At 39.2% G+C, this 17,380-nt stretch overlaps 1 protein-coding gene across 1 annotated transcript; it reads right to left on the bottom strand.

The window, feature by feature from the left end:
* Positions 1 to 903: 903 nt before the first annotated feature.
* LOC139712200 (uncharacterized) lies at positions 904 to 13,618 on the bottom strand. The gene is made up of 8 exons (XM_071624040.1): positions 13,485 to 13,618; positions 11,631 to 11,720; positions 9,417 to 9,685; positions 7,359 to 7,536; positions 6,346 to 6,497; positions 5,094 to 5,323; positions 3,310 to 3,414; positions 904 to 972 (listed from the first exon to the last, which is right to left on the bottom strand). Exons 1-8 carry the CDS (start codon positions 13,535 to 13,537, stop codon positions 904 to 906), a joined length of 1,146 nt encoding a protein of 381 aa, XP_071480141.1. The 5' UTR covers positions 13,538 to 13,618.
* Between the last annotated feature and the right edge of the window lie 3,762 nt (positions 13,619 to 17,380).

Below are 17,380 nucleotides of genomic sequence, written 5' to 3'. Positions count from 1 at the left end.
GACTGTAAAACAGATGTTATTATTTCTTTACGGCAATTATGCAACCATGCAAAGTTTGCGATATTCCACCTCTGAGTCAATATACATGTATATTGCATTTGTGCGGCAGGGGGCAATATTTGGATATGTTGTCGCTTTTGCGAATACCAGTCGACTTGAAAATATGAAGCCGTCGTAAAGTACTTGGCCTATACGGCATGAAGGAACCATTTCCCTCTCTTTCTCCCCCCAATGGTGTCTGGTCACACCTAGGATCAAAGTGTGACAAAGAGCTGAGAAGATGCTAAACATTAGGCCAAAAGAGAAAAAAAAAAATGCATTAGCGTAACGTGACCATCCCTAAAAATGTCCCAAACTCTAGAGATTTCAAAAAACAAATCTTCATTATCGGCATCAATGATAGCACAATATTTCGATATCGATAGTGCAATTGTTATTGCTTTGGCGCAGACGCCATCTTTTTCCGGATTTCACTGGTTCTCCTATAAGTTTCACAACTTCCATCTTTTTCTTTTTTTTACGATTTATCCTCTTGTTTTTATTTAATCCACATGTGTAGTAGCATGATTTTTTTTTTAAACAAGTTGGTTGTTTTCACAAGCTTTTTTATTTTTGTTTTGTACTTCAGTATATGGAGTTGTCCAGTGTTTGCTTCATTGCAAAGAGTGGCGGTAAAATATTGCGCTATGTCATTCACCTAAAAAAATTAATCTACGTACCCTATTTTCATATGGCCCATTACGCCAAAACATTTTTTTTTTTTGCCTTACTTCCGCTTCCAGATGTACTCTCTAATTCTAATTGCATTTTTCATGATAACACTCTATGATAGATCTCTTGCATTTCTGTTGTGGTTTTCTATTCTTATCTTTTTTCTTGGAACTTAAAGTACGGGGGATGATGTCATCCAAGTATATCGATCTCTTCTTCGTCCGATGCCTCTTCCTTTATACTCTGTGATAGTGAGAGAACCTGGAAAATGGGAGCGAATGAATAAGGTAATTAGTTGAGTTCAGAGAGCATCCTGACATAAACTGTAAGACAGGTAATTTGTGACGCTTACACGAGATACTGGCCGTGTATAAAACCAGAAATGTTTGTATGTATTTTAATTATGCAAATTTTGCAAGAGCCAAGATTCACAAAATTCAAATGGACGTAAAAGTTCTAGTCTACACTATGATGCATTAGATGCCGGTGGCATTTCGCAAAAATTTCACGCCATGAAAAGGCCGCGGGCTCCGGTTTGCAAGAATTTGTGCAGTGAATATTTCTTGCTTTACACCATGCGGAAGTCAATTCTGGTCACTGCTAAGTACACAAAGTCAAAAATAAAATGGCATACAAATGATAGCAGCCAAAAGAAAATTTGAGTACTAAACCATACACTTTCATGTGTATAAAACTTTTGCAAACTTCCTCCGGAGCCAAGATTTGCAAATGTCAGATGCACATGAAACACAAAAGCTTTTGTCAACACAATGCACTGAATGCCAGAAATAACGTATGCGATCATGGTTGGCAATCCAGTAAGCTTCATGCCACAGAATAAGTTGTCTGCTCCAATTTGAAAAAAGTTTCACACAGCAAATGTCTATTGTCTCCCATGGCAATATCTACAGGCACAGGTAAAAAGTGAACAACAAAGACCTGTAATCTTTTCAAGACAATTCAAACAAGGAAAAGTAGAAATTACGCGGTGCGTAATATACGTCCCCGCCGGAAGTAGCATTTTGTAGCAAAATGCGCAATATAGGTAAAAAATCAAGGTCAAAGAAGTCAAAGGTCAAAATTCTGTGTAAAAGTTTTGAAGCCCTCACCTAGTGCCATCACATAAAGCAAACGGAATCGAAATCGGGTTAGAAATGGCGAAGGAGTAGCATTTTATAGCCTATGTACAATACAGGTCAAAAATCAAGGTCAAAGGTCAAAGAAGGCAAAGGTCAAAATTCTGTGTAAAGTTTTGAAGCCCTCACCTAGTGCCATCACATAAAGCAAACGGAATCGAAATCGGGTTAGAAATGGCGAAGGAGTAGCATTTTGTAGCCAATGTACAATACAGGTCAAAAATCAAGGTCAAAGGTCAAAGAAGGCAAAGGTCAAAATTCTGTGTAGAAGTTTTGAAGCCCTCACCTAGTGCCATCACATAAAGCAAACGGAATCGAAATCGGGTTAGAAATGGCGAAGGAGTAGCATTTTGTAGCAAAATGTACAATATAGGTCAAAAATCAAGGTCAAATGTCAAAGAAGTCAAAGGTCAAAATTCTGTGTAGAAGTTTTGAAGCCCTCACCTAGTGCCATCACATAAAGCAAACGGAATCGAAATCAGGTTAGAAATGGCGAAGGAGTAGCATTTTGTAGCAAAATGTACAATATAGGTCAAAAATCAAGGTCAAAGGTCAAAGAAGGCAAAGGTCAAAATTCTGTGTAGAAGTTTTGAAGCCCTCACCTAGTGCCATCACATAAAGCAAACGGAATCGAAATCGGGTTCGAAATGGCGAAGGAGTAGCATTTTGTAGCAAAATGTACAATATAGGTCAAAAATCAAGGTCAAAGGTCAAAGAAGTCAAAGGTCAAAATTCTGTGTACAAGTTTTGAAGCCCTCACCTAGTGCCATCATATAAAGCAAACGGAATCGAAATCGGGTTAGAAATGGCGAAGGAGTAGCATTTTGTAGCAAAATGTACAATATAGGTCAAAGGTCAAGGTCAAAGGTCACGACTGAAATTCTGTGTAGAAGTTTCAAAGCTCCCATGTAGTGCTATCATATAAAGCAAACAGAATCAAAATTGGCTCATAAATGACAGAGAAGTAGCAAATTGAAGATTTTGATCACACACGGACGCACACACGGACACACGGACGGACGCACGACCTTACGGTGATATACTTGTGTGTCTACCCCTTTGTTCTCCCTTTTGTTAAAATAGACACACAAGCAAAAATTTTAGCCACACAAGCCTGACGGAATAAAGGCCATCTATTGTGCACTATTGTTCTCCTAGCCACACAAGCATACTCTCGTTAGCACGGACACACGGACGGACGGACACACGTACGGACGGACGGACACACGGACACACACACGTACGGAGCCCGTTTCATAGTCCCCTGCTCGAACTCGTTCGGCGGGGACAAAAATACTGACCTCTCTTGTTTCCCCAACTGACAATTCTACAGCAATTATCGGTCATGAAGACTCACGCACTTACAGAAAGAAATTACACATTTGGCAACTTATGAAGAATAAAGGTAAATATCTAACATAAATGGGAAAGAGAATGAAAATTGTGAGGATTTTTAGTCTACCTCTTCCTTGTGAAATAATCCACTCCTTCTCTCCTTCGACGCTTGGCGGTAGTCTTTTCTGGATCTCCTGCGCCACGCCCTTAGTGATTTTTGTCGCTTTGATTTCTGAAAAGGACAAGAAAATTGCAGACATAGTAAGTAGAGATGGATCACTGTCAAAGCAGAGAAGGAGACACAAATCGGACTACAACAGTCCATGACTTCACTGCAGGACGGTAAAAAGAAAATAGAAAAACTAGAGAAGCACTCAGACAGCGCAGACCTCCGCCAAGCAGTTCATTTCCAAAACTGATCTTGTTCTTCCATAGAGATCAGTGATTTCCATCCATGCGAATGCGTGCTGAAGTTGCCTGATTTCCCAATAAAGAAGCTTTTGTTGCGTCATCAACTTCAAGCTGTGCGATGCGCCTCGCCTTAGCAGAAACTAGAGCATGCACTGAAATGCATATAAAAATGTGCAGCTTGAACTCATAAGTTCATTGACCCTACCTGCCAAAGGTGTAGGTATCATACCCCTGTATTTCTCTCCCAACAAGTCAAAGGTGCACAAATTTCACACGTGTTCCGTATTCTCCATCCTTAAGGTCACACAAATTTTCCCTGAATAGAAGTAATAAACTCAGGGCACGGCCTAAACGCCAGCACAACCAAATTACGGCATGTTCAACCTAGCAAATAAGCTGCTGAACCAATGCACGCGTAATCATGCAAGGGACTATGCAATGTGCCAATGAGTAACTCGATGTGATACAATGAATCAGTCAATCTTAAATGAACAAAGCTTTTTTCTGCAATTAATGAATTACAACTTGTTTTCTTTTTTGTTATCATCTACCAACCGCTGTTGCTTCCGCGCCTTTGTTTGGGAGCGTACGCGCAGCGCCAACAAGTTGCTTTGCCGAGCCGTCCAGACCACTGCACAACATGTCCTGGATTGTACAGCAAACTGTGTGAATGAAAACACAAACGTGCACACACTTTCTCATAAATACAAGTTTCATTCCGTTGTTTAACACATGAACATCCCGAACATGCACTCAATATTCCTTCACATCGAGGGACATGGAGTTTGCGTCATTCAGTGTTAGAGGGACTGTACAGTACTGGTTGAGGTGAGGATTCAGCTTGTAACATTTTGCGAGATACTTAGAAACCACTCTATGAAATGTTAAAGACCATACAATTCTAAGAGGAATCGAAAGTTTATTTGATGACAATCGGTTTTGAAATGACTGAGATATCTAAAAATGAGGAAAAACAAAGAGATCCAAAGAAAAGTCGGGGCTTGTCAATTTTATTAGGATCGCTTTTTTGGATATCTCAGCAATTTGAAGGTCAATTTTCATCAAATAAACATTGAATCCTTCTTGAAATTACACTCTCTTTCATATTTCATGAGAGGTTTCTCTTTATCTCACCAAAAAAAGTTATAAACCTGAATCCTCACCTCAAACAGTACTGTACAGTCACTCTAACACACACACACATGCACACACACAAAAGAACTCGCAAGCATGCAAAATCAGGCAGAAATGCAAACAGAATTTGTTGTCAAAACTTACAAAAAGAAGGGTGAAAGTTTCGAAAGGAAAAAACTTTTTTTTTCTTCTTTATGTCGCCAAAGTCGGGATGCGGCTTATGCGGAGGTGCGGCCTTTTCGCCTGAGAATACAGTCCCTAAGAACAGGAAATTACTGTGGCATGCAGAGAATTAAAAACGAAGACAAGACTCACAATCTTTTCCAACTTTATCATCGTAGGGACTTTCACGTGCTGCAAACTCACCATTTTGCCGCCTATCGATGACGACGAGGAGCCCTCGTCATAGCTCCCTCTGTGTTGAGGGGAGGCGGGAAGGCTGGCGCACTTTCTCCGCCGCCCGTTGCTGCCGCATCCCCGCTTCCTCTCCGGTCGGGCCAGGACGAGCTCCGAATCACTTGCCTCCCCCTTCGCCTCGTTCTCCTCTAGGAAAGTCTCGAGCCGTGCCAGCATCGACTCACTCAGCATGTGGGCCTCTGTGTGCAATAATGAGCAAGTGTTTCAGTATACAGTGGAATCATATCTTAAAGAGGTTAAATACAGGCAACTCACATTACAACAAAGTCCTATGGACCAGTGTGCAGTAGTTTTCTTTGGTCATGTCAAAATTTTGTCTTAGCTAAACAGTCAAGTACATAGAAATATATACGTCACAATTGTAGGACCTGAATTTTTACTTTGTTGGAACAAGACTTTCCTTACAGTGAAAGTATTTGTTATAACTATAGAGCACTGTAAAGCCCTCTCAACATGATTTTGCAGGCTTATCTCTGTATTTTTCTTCGGTTTTCATGCCCTGATATAGTGAAAAAACCGATTAACATATTGTAATGGTTTTTAAGTCGTCATTATCATGAGGTTCGCCTGTATTGCACTGTATGATGCTGTATGGAATACTTTACACCCTTTAGATTTCAAGAGTCTCAATATACTACATACTGAGACTAACAACAATTTTGCCATTCATGATCAAGTACTGTACTAGCATGACAGAAAGACACCTAAGTACCAGTAGATAAATATTCCATGCCTTGAATATGGCCACTATATACACAGATGAGTCCATGTATTGTATTGGAGCACTTCTATTCTTTTTTTTTAATTTGTCTTTCAGGAAGACTTGACACAATAAATGTGCTGTTTAACATGTTGGTAGCTCATCTTTAAAATCATCTAAATTCACTGATTTAGCTGTATATCACTGGACAAATATAGGAAGAAAACTCAAGCTCACAGACGTTTTTGCTAGGATATCTATGAACACATATCACCATGCTTGAAGGCTTTTTTGACATGATTTATTGTAACACAACAGCTCATGACAAAAACTGAATACTGTTAATCAAGCTCAACACATTTTCATTGATTTGAAGAATTTAACAATTGTTTAAATTGTCCTTCTTCACAGCTTCATTTTTACGCAATATCAGGACAGTTGTATCTTGCATGACCTAACAGCTGAGATTTATCAATAACAGTTCTACAGAGCAGGACGTACCGATGACGAAATCGTTGTCGCTGAGTTTCGACCGTTTCTCTGGAGACATCATCGACATCACCTCCATCCGCTCACGAGGACCGAGCAGCGCGCGGAGGACGGCAGACAGGTGCTCGGCCACATCTTCCTGCTCCTCCACAGTCATCTCATTCCTGTTTATTGAGATGAGAAGTGATACCAGTCAACTATCTTCACCCTTTGAGTCCCAAGGCACTCATGAGCTACATGTGTAGGTATAAAGCAGCTCTTGATTTGGTTTGACGCGAAAAGTCACCAATTTTCATTTGTCTCTCAAGAAAATGTTTCTTCACACCTAAGGCCCGTTTCATAAACTTGTCATCAGTGACAACTGCCACATTTCTATGACAAATTTGCTCTCAGCCAATCAGATGCAAGGATTTCAGTAGCTTGTCAAATCTATGACAACTTGTCACTGATGACAAGTTTTATGAAACAGGCCCCTGATTACGATAAGACCAATACATTTTTGCACATCCTCCTCCGCGGATAAGTTCTGTCTGTTTCTAGATATTTCAGAAAAATTGAAAATTTGTGAAATCTTGAATACAAAACAAATGGAAAGTTGTTCAACACCTACATCACACAGAGTCGCCACTCTATCTTTAATACTCGCTAAACTCTGATAGATATAACTTTTGTGGGTAGGTCTGACTTTTTCTAAAAATTTCACTGATCTAACTCACTGATTTTTCTATTCTACTTTTTTTTGACATGAAGCTGTGTAATGTCTGGTAACATGGCAGCAGCCAACAAAATCAGGAACAACAAGCAAAGTTCATCTAGCTTGACTCTGATGTAGAGTAGCAATGTGCCTCAGACCACAGGAAGGTCATAGTTACACAATGAGGATTAGGGGGATTAGGTAATCTCTGTTCATTGGCATTGACAAGTTTCTAAACATCTCTTCTAATCAGCGAACACTGCACTCCATCGTGTGTGACAACTGGCGACAAAGCACTGTACGGGTTAAACATGAGGCAAGCAGTCCTCACCATCTCTTATCCTCTGTCCTCTTCTTCTTCTGTCTTCTCCTCTGCTGGGAAGTCGACCTTTGACCTGTGGCCTTTGACCTACTAATGTCAGATTCAGTCACCTCGATGCTGCTGCCCTCATTGACGCACAGGTCTAAGTCAGCGTCTGGTGAGTCAAGAAGGTCAAGGGTCACGGTATCTGGATGTGAGATGGGGAAAGATGGATGATAGCTCCATATGACTTGATTACAGTGCTTATTGGGTAAAGGGTGATTTTATTTTTTTTAAAAAGTCTGAAAAGAGACTGGTCTATAATGAAAGCACATGGCAAATGTAGACAAATCTTTCACAAGTCACAAAACAAAGAATAAAGTGCATGGTGACCTCAGTATGAATGTTACAATGGGCACAATCAGACACACATCTGATAACTGAGAACAAACAAGCAGTTAATTTTACAGCATATTATAAAACCAGAAATATTCACATGCATTTTAATTTGGCAACTTTCGTGACAGCCAAGTTTTGCAAACTTTAAATGCATGGAAAGTTCTTGTTTACACTAGTATATGTGACCCTGCATCACAAAACCAACAAAAAGTCGCCAGACATAGATTTTTAGCTGAGAGCAGATTCTGAAAGAGCAGACTCTAAGCTTTAAAATGATGTATAACTCAATTCAAATGGACTCTCCTAACATATCTAAATATTGGAGAGAAAGGACACACTCTGGAAAGTGTGAACTGAGAAAACAGGCTCTGAAGTACAGGGTGTATTCAAGCGCTTAATCTTTACCAAGCCATGCTAGCTTAGGGATGAATGGAACAAAAAACAAGATGTAGATCACCGAAGCAACAACAATAAAGGGATTATCAGATTAAGCTGAAATAAAACACGCTTTATTAACACATTCTGTAGATGATTATTGCCAACTTTCCATGCAGTAGCATTATTCTCTTTAAAGTTATTGGAGTTGAAAATGGAGAGTAAGGACAGGGTTTTTAAGAAATGAGAAGAGGGTTCTATGAGAAACACCTAATCACATTATTCCACCAAAAAGTGTTCGAGAAAAACTGCTGAAAACACAAGTTCCTGTTTGTTTTATGATCCCAAAATTTTATTTAATATAGAAAAAGAGTTGCTCTTTCAGAAAATATGAAAAACTCAAGATTGGTTAGGTTGGCCCATTGCACATATTTTCAGTCCACACACAAAACCACCATGTGCGACTTTTTGTTCGTTTTGTGATGCACGGTCACATATATTGAAGGTGGTAATTCGCAAAACTTCATGCCACCAAAAAATGCCACCGGTTCCAATTTGCAAAAATTTCATGCCATAAAAATGTCTTGCATTACAGTAAAACTTTCGCAATTGTAAAAGACTGCAAAAAGTTTTTCATTTGTCTCAAGACTGGCATATTGTTACATTCATGAGATCTTTAAGATTTACCCATTGGTAATACAATAAAGCTCACAGTCAGGATAGAGAAAAATCATTTCTATTTCTACTTTCCTCTGGGAAATACATTTATACTCATCTGGGAAATACATTATACTCATCATACATTCACAAGTATAATTTGTGGATGGAAACTTGACAAGACAATTTCACGAGAGTTTGTGGAACAGCAGTGATGGAATACAAAAGAAGTATCATCACTTCCCCCTCCCCCCCCCCCCCCCCAAAAAAAAAGAAGATCAGCAATTTCCGACTTGTACATAAACCCCGCATTTCAGTTATGGGAGGCAATATTTTAGCAAATTAATGAATATCACTTGACTCAGGAATTCACAATTTACTACAAATGAAACAAAACATACTGAATACAAAGTATTAGCAAAGTAAAGAATTACAATAATAACACACAGAGAGAAGAGGGTAGAACACACTCTTACACCACAAGAAAAAATAATATTATGTATTAATTATACTACTCATCATGAATGGCGTTCATCTTTACAATAAAGTATTCATTCAACTCTGGTCCTCACATCTGGTACCCCAGACATAAGGCAAAAAACAAACAAACAAACAAACTAAGACACAAATTAAAAAATTATTCACACAATCCTCTACCTGCAAAACTGGCATCTTGGAGAGAACTTAGATAACCGCTATTCAAGTAAGCTCCACTGATACTAGCAAAGAATCCCTCCGAATCCGCCTCGTCGTCCACCCCTCCTCCAGAAATGGGGCAGTCCTGCGTGCCGGCATGGCATGTCTTGATATCATCAGGTGTTGCCCTCTGGTCGTCGTCGAAGTCGATTGGTTCCGAGTACTGGATGCTGGCTGAGATGGAACTCACGTCATCGTCATCCAAGAGATGGGGAAGTTCGTTGAGTAACCTGGAAACAATAGATAATTTTTTCAGAGCTAAGGAATTGCTTTCATACATATCTATGATGATAATCATCATCATCATAGAGGTGTGAATGTCCTTTACCACTCAGTCTGAGAGCTCAAAAGGCATGAAAAATCTCTCACACAGCATAAAAGAGAGAAAGAAATGGAGGAAAGAAAGAAAATATTCAGAAATTGCATCATTGACCAATCATATGCTAAAAGAAATGTTTAGCGAGTCTTTTTCATGAATCAAGACTTCGAGACAATTTTGCAAGTGGTTGGAGACCACCCGGCGTACAGTAAAGTCAAAGTGGGAAGTGTGAAGAGTAAACCTACTTACTACAAAGCAAAGGAAGCAATGTTGATTCACTGTGATGTAATTCGCTACTTCTTTTTATTTGTAAAAAAAAAAATAGGCATGCAATTGTCCTCTTTTCTCTGCAGCACGAGACTTCAAACACAACTTAGATATAAATTCAAACATTCCACAAGAATCTGTAGAATATCAGCAAATTCATTTTCTTGGAATGTCTGTAGATTATGGCAACTACATTACTTGTCTGTTTTTGTGATTGAAATGCCACATGATTTGTTTACATGCCTCACTCTTTCAAAATGTTGTTTTTCATACAAGATCAAGGTTTTTGTTCACAAAAGATGGAATAAAAATGCAATGTCCCTCAGTGACAAAATTCATTGTAAAATTTGTAATTACTGTCAGTTGCAAAAATTGGACTTCACTAAACTGTAGGAACCAAAAAGCAATCAATCACTTCTGAGTATTTACATCATGTTTCATGGTACCAAGTAAATGATACATTTTGTAATGAATTGATTGTGAATTTCTTCATGAATAAAACTTAACACTAAGATGCCTCTGAGATGATGCAAGATAATTCATCAAAACCTATTGACTTCTAACTTTGTTTCCCTGCTTTGCATTCTAAATCTGGATGTCAAGTATCAAGGTATGTATTGCCTACAAAAAAAAAAGAATAGACTGTAAAGCAATCTCTTTCTACAGGAGTCTTTGGTTATGTTCATACACAACAAAAACTGTTAAAAAAATAAGAAAAGATTTATCATAAACACAATGTTTCACAGACCCCAAAAACAATTTTAGAAATAGGATTTAGATTGTGACTTCTGAAAAACAACTGGCCATGTAGGCTCAGTCATGTACAAAATAGCTCATTAGCCCCCCCCCCCCCCCCCCCCATTTTCAAAGAGAAGTTAATTAACTCTTTATGTGCCTTGTTCACACGCCCAACTCGGTCGATGGCATGCCAACTTTGCATATTCTGCTCAAACGTACAAAGCTGCTTAAACTAAACTGATAAATTGCCAAATATCACAAAACAATGAAAGCGTTTCTCAATCTTGTGATTCCATTCCTGTTACATGTAGCTTGCATTTTATGTGGTCATTGGCTACATATGAAGCTCAGTGTTTCCTACTGGATTTCCCAACAGTAAATTCTGAGTCCCTGGAACTATTTTGTGTGCAAAATTCATGCCTCTACAATAATGTAGCTACTGGTCAATTGAAAGAAGAAAAAAAAAAATGATCATAGATTTGTGATACAGTTTTGCTCATTACATGTCAAGGGTAACAAAAATCTATTTAACTTACATATTTTTGAAAAACAGAATGATTCCTCAAAGAATGATGATGTTGCTTTCTCAGAATAATGTGGCACACAGGAGGTTTAAACCATGGCACATAAAGAGTTAATACAAATGTAAGTGTAGCGATACCCCTGCCACATTATTTTGCTCAAACCTAGATTCATTCAAAAGTTATGCAATCTTATCAAAGGGGGGGGGGGGGGGGGTTAGTTTGTGTGTGTGCGTGTGTGTGTGTGTGTGTATGTTAATGTGTGCGTGTGTGGTACAGACTTTAGTGTACATTGTTGTACAGTGTAGGTCTACACCTTATGGTGCCCACCTTGTGTTCTCAACCAATGGGAGCTCGGCGTCCTCTTCGTAGTGCCCCGGAATCAGCAGGTCATCATCAAAGTGCCGGTGGAAGAGGGGGCTTTGTTGGGAAAGAATAACAAATCAATGACAAATACACTCAGACTGCAGGATATCTTCTTCTTCTTCCGTATGAGTGACCGCAATCAACTTGCTGATTATTCTGTCACTTTCGGGGAGGTCTAAGCTATGCAAGTCTTCAAAGAGTTCATCAAGAGATATTGTAGTGTCTCTACCACAGTTTTACATAAAGCATGAATCATGCCTCTTTTGATGTGTGAAACAACATTTCCTCTGATATAAATTTATCGGGCTATCCCATTTAGGTCACCACAAAATGAAACACTTAAATATAAGTAGTTGGCATGGCTTTGAATTAAACTTGTGGCACGAGCCACCTGTAATGCACCACGGAAATAAGGTTAGTCTTGCCTCCTCATTTCTTTCACAATTCTTTGTGGGGTTTTTTAAGTCGAGCAGTTTCTGTTGCCCATTGAATGTACACAAAGGAGCACATACATTTGTAGGCTGAATAAATTTTGTACAGCTGCAGGTGAAGTGCAGACACTCTGTCTGTCTGGAAAGAAATATATTCATAACAATCATCTCGAACTCTGAAGTTCAAATCCAAAAGTTGGAGTAAAACAAAAAAGACAACATGTATGGTAAAGAACAGGTTTTTAATTTCATAATCATATCAGGTCCCACCCATAATTTCAACAAATTTCAATATCTGGTCCCACCCAGCAAAACTCTCCATCACATCAGTGAATTACCAAAATTCCTTCCTACCAATTATGTAGAACCATTGCATTCATTGGGCATTGATCATTGTCCATGTCCATTGAGATCAGTCCGGGAAACCCGCTCATGAGGACCGCTCCCGCGTACGAGGACTGCCCCGCCTCATGAGGCTCGAGGGGAACGCCTCATGAGGCCCCCCTATTCATTTCTATTCATCTCACATCTGACGTATAAATTGTCGCAACTTTGCATGGTGATTTTTTATTACACACACATGTCCACTGTCCATGATGAAAAGAAGAAAAAATCCTGTTTTAATCAACCGATGCAGAGCGCCCATTAAAACACGTAACAGATAGGATTTTTTCTTCTTTTCATCATGGACAGTGGACATGTGTGTGTAACAAAAAATCACCATGCAAAGTTGCGACAATTTATACGTCAGATGTGAGATGAATAGAATGAATAGGGGGGCCTCATGAGGCGTTCCCAGGCCTCATGAGGCATGGGGGCGGTCCTCATGAGGCGGGGCAGTCCTCGTACGCGGGAGCGGTCCTCATGAGCGGGTTTCCCGGACTGAGATTACAAAGCACAACAGTGAACACTGATTTGCCCGTTGTCAAGGCAAATCAATAGGATTTACAGATAAATTTACAGTACAGTAGAAAGAAGCAATCGTTCACATGGTTCATATCATACAATTCATATTGGCATATACGGGAGAGATTACTCTGTTACTCAGTCACATGCGTGACTCATTAATTGATGGTGTCTCACGTCTAGGCTAACGTCTGTGGACAGACAGGTGGACACGGTTGCAACGGACCCAATGCAATGCATGGTATCAATGGTATCTGTGTGTCTTGTACACAGCCCTGTCGGTGTACACAACGGCGTCTGGTCGGGCTACTTAGAAAAATATCACCATCGACCGACCATGCACCATCCATCACCGTAAACGCACATGACTTTAGAATCATGAAATCTTCACACGAAGTTCAACGTGTGGGACCGATTGCTCAATCGGATGATATTTCCCAGCTTGTTGGACAGATTAGTGGCATAAATATGACAAACGTACCTCTGCACCGGTGAGAAATTGTAGTCTACAGCGACTGGGTAGTCAGCCAACATTTCGTCAACCGAATGTGGTCCGAACAACGACAGAAACCTCCTATTACACTGCTGTATAATGTATTTCAACACGGAACCATTTCGGAGAACGGATGCATAATGAATAACAATGGTATGCATGCAACACGTCATGTGAAGATGTGGCAACTGCGTAGCTTCTATACGGACTGTATTCATTGGATATATCTCTGGCCCGCCTACCTTACTAACCAATCAAAGTAAAGCTTTCATAAAGGCGGCGCGCTTAATATCTCTTTATGCACGTGGGAAAGATTGGGTTTTAAACTCTGTAGCGCGGGAAAGTACAGGTTGTACTATGTAGGACCAGGGCCTAGGAGGTGTTGCAGAGATGGAGTGGCAAGTACTACTAAGTAGCAGTATGTTTGGGTTCAAGGCGTTACAATGGGATGCATTCCACTACGCTTTGAAGTCATGCTCGGCACCGCACTAGTTGCAAGACGAAGTTCGGAGACGAAGAGCGCATTTCACCTTTCGTTGAATTACAAGCTTTATTTCACTGTAAAATTTTATATGAAATACTCGAATTGATTTAGTATAGTTTAAGAAAGAATTCAATATCATAAACATGTATTTAGTTTCTTCGTAATGCACAAATCGAAATGAAATGAAAATTAGGCCCTGTTAAAAACGTGACATTTTTCTGTAATGCCCACATTTCCGCATGTTAGTTTTCTATCTTTTAATCTGGTATATTTTGATCTTTCAAATAAAGTACTCCACTAAAGCGTGTTCCAGCGTGCTTTTAAACTATTTGCTGTTCAAATTGTCAGTTTTACACTGCATTTTGATTCGCTGTTCCAGTTCAAGGTACACAAATTCATTGTTGCCATCACATTGAAAGAGAGAGCGAATTGCAGTAGGGGGCATTTAAGTATTTCTAGATGTGAGAGCGCTAGTCGCGATTATTGATGCTCTCTTTTGTCAAAGCACATGGGTAACACCTGTAGTTGAACGCATAACTTCTCGGCGGTACCGCGCATGACTTCAAACGAGAGCAGGTTGTCTCTCCTTCTCTAGCACCTCCCCGGTAGGACCAAGGAGGTTTAAGAGTTGGAGTTCCAACTGGCTGTGATTATTCAAACAGCTGTCAGATTTCTATTGATGTACAAAACAATTTCACAGGTGCATTTGTGCCTTTGATGATCGATGTTCGAAGCCGCCGTCTTGCTGAGCAATAGATTCATTTTGAACGTTAACTTTATATTGGCCATATTTTGCTTATTTATTTATTAAATGAAATAAAATGATAAAGCGTGTAAAACAAAAGTCAAGCAGAAATTTATGGAAAAGTGTAAATCAGAGGTGTATCATGTAAAAATGTTTAAAACTGTCCCAACCTGGAAAGCCGTTTTTATCACTTTTCCACTTAATTCCGACAAAGAAAACTAACATGGAATAATCTTCAAGTATGATTCTTTATTGATAGAGAATTATATATCAGATTAGTGCCCGGGTATGACCAGTAGAGTAATTTTCATCTTTATTTCAGCATTTATTTATTTATTTTTTTTTTTTGCGCAATTACTATTCGCACGTCCTCGTGTCTGTACCACCAACCTGAAGAAGGGATAGCGAAAAGTAATTACCATCACAAAGACATATCTTCCTTAGAAAGTGGCTGGTGGTTATGCAATGAGACATGATAGAGTCAATTGTCTCAGGGACTATCTGCGTGGCAGATCTTGTTTGGCACATGCTACAAATATTTTGAGCGGCGGCATCGAACATCTAGGAAGGGAAATAAGACGGTTGTGACTCCATTCTCTTGAACTTCCTTGCCCTATACCTCACAAGGTCCTGATTAATACTGTCGTTGTGATCGTAGCTACAAAGAGGATAGCCTTGTCATATCACCTTCTTGCCGGTGATATAATAATGATGATTAAATAGGATTAACAGGTATACATTGCTCTCATATTGGAGCAAGCGGACTGCAGCCTGGCGCCGATCCTCCGGCGATCCTCCAGTTCCTTCTCATCTCCCACTGGAAAAATAGACTCTTTCCCAGGGGTTAATTCTGTCCTTCCTTCTTTTTTCCATCCTTCCTTCCATCATTTCCGGCCTCCTCCTTTAGACATTTTCTTTCCTTGCTTCCCTTCTGTCTATCTATCTATATTGATTTATTGCAATTTTTTTTTATTTTTCTTCCACGCACACATGTACATGTATACAGGACTATACTTTATATACAACTTGTGCACTTTTTAAAGGATGGTATAGTCAGTGATATTTTCCATTGACAGCTGAACTCATCTAATTGATTGAATTCTCAAAACGCCACTCAGCTAAAAACTATATATATATATATATATATATAAACAAAAAAAAACTTGATAATACTGAGGGATAATTCCTTTACTTTCGAAGCTTAGTACCATCGCTTTTATTCTACTTAATATACGGAATTGTTGGAAGGGTCTTTTTCTTTCTCATGATTTTAAATATTGCTTTATACGACAGTTCTGTAAAGTTTTGGAGCATTTAAAGGGATGGTATGGTGAAGATGAATATTGAACTTTGAACCTTTTGCGAAAATACCAAGAAACCACTTATAAAATGTTGTACAGTGTTATGTCCCAAAAAGAATTACAATCAGATTTTCGCATTGATAACACCCAATATGATTAGATTGTCTAAATGTTACTTCAGGGTCTGAAATTATAACATCTTAGCTCTATTTTCCAGAAAACCCCATTCAGCGGTCACAGAGAAATGTGGATTGTTGTATAGCATGTCATGAGTTTGATTCTTCCAAGTTTAGCACTTGGATGCTCTTGTGTGTGAACGAAATAGACAGAACTTGGAGGGAAGAGATTCCTGACATGCTCTACAAAATTCCTCATTTTTCTTTGACGACTGAAGCAAATCGAACGAGATTTTCTGTATTAAGACGTGGGCAATGAAATAGTTTCGTACCCTGAAAAAGTTGGATTGATTCACGGTTTTTAAAGTTATCATTGCGGAAGGTCCCATTGTATTTTTTCGGGGGGTGGGGACATACCGTAAAGTATACTATTTTATGAAGAATTCAAAGTTTATTAAACAAGTTATGATGAAAATCGGTTTTGGTATGGCCGAGATATCAAAAAAACAAAGTAAAACAAAGCGATCCTAAGAAAATGATAATAATAAAAGGTGGGTCCATGCATGCACCTTTTATTAGAATGGCTCTGTTTTGGAAATCTCAGCCATTTCAGAACCAATTTTCATCAAGTAGGCCCTAAACGTTGAAAAACTCTCCTGGAATTACATGCTCAATGTTTCATAAAATGTTAGAAACCTGAAGTTAGACGTCTCAACCAAAACTATGCGGCGATCCCTTTGTACCTTCAAGCTGGATCACCATGTTGTTGTTTTTAATACTGTAGGCCTATAGCCTATGAGGCCCTATGTATTGTGATATTGGGGCCTGTCTATCCATACTTGAAAAGTATTTAAAACATTAATGGAGAAAGAGAAAGAATACAAAGACAGAAAAAAATATATTCTTCAGACTGAATTTCGATAGGCCCAACACTTTCTTTTTAGTGAGACCCTACAGGCCCTACACAGTAGGCCTACGTGCCTACCGGTATGTTAATCTTCTTCTTCTTCTTCTTCTTCTTCTCCTCCTCCTCCTCCTCCTCCTCCTCCTCCTCCTCCTCCTTCTTCCTCTTCTTCTTCGTCTTCGATCTCCTACTTCTTCTGGCTCCTCCTCCTTATCTACAAGCTTATCATATTCCTTGTCATTTTTGCTTTTCTTTTCTTTCTTTTTTTGTACGTGAGTTACCCACGAGTAGAATATCTTCCATCAATTCGTCAAGTGCCACTACATGTATTTGG

The sequence above is a fragment of the Diadema antillarum genome, unplaced genomic scaffold, assembly GCF_040938485.1.
Source record: "Diadema antillarum isolate AM-2024a unplaced genomic scaffold, OU_Dant_1.0 seq00001773_RagTag, whole genome shotgun sequence".
In the NCBI taxonomy this organism is placed as follows: domain Eukaryota; kingdom Metazoa; phylum Echinodermata; class Echinoidea; order Diadematoida; family Diadematidae; genus Diadema; species Diadema antillarum.
The sequence above is the reverse complement of the archived record's forward strand: the minus strand, read 5'-3'. Positions and strand labels throughout refer to the sequence as shown.

What these genes read in the sequence shown, in the direction of transcription:
- LOC139712200 (XM_071624040.1), bottom strand. Translation starts at nt 13,537, where the DNA reads ATGTTGGCTGACTACCCAGTCGCTGTAGACTACAATTTCTCACCGGTG. An exon ending in AGGACAGAGGATAAGAGATG is followed by an intron (nt 6,498 to 7,358) that starts GTGAGGACTGCT and finishes CTCAATAAACAG; the next exon opens with GAATGAGATGACTGTGGAGG. An exon ending in CATCGATAGGCGGCAAAATG is followed by an intron (nt 3,415 to 5,093) that starts GTGAGTTTGCAG and finishes TGTCCTTTTCAG; the next exon opens with AAATCAAAGCGACAAAAATC.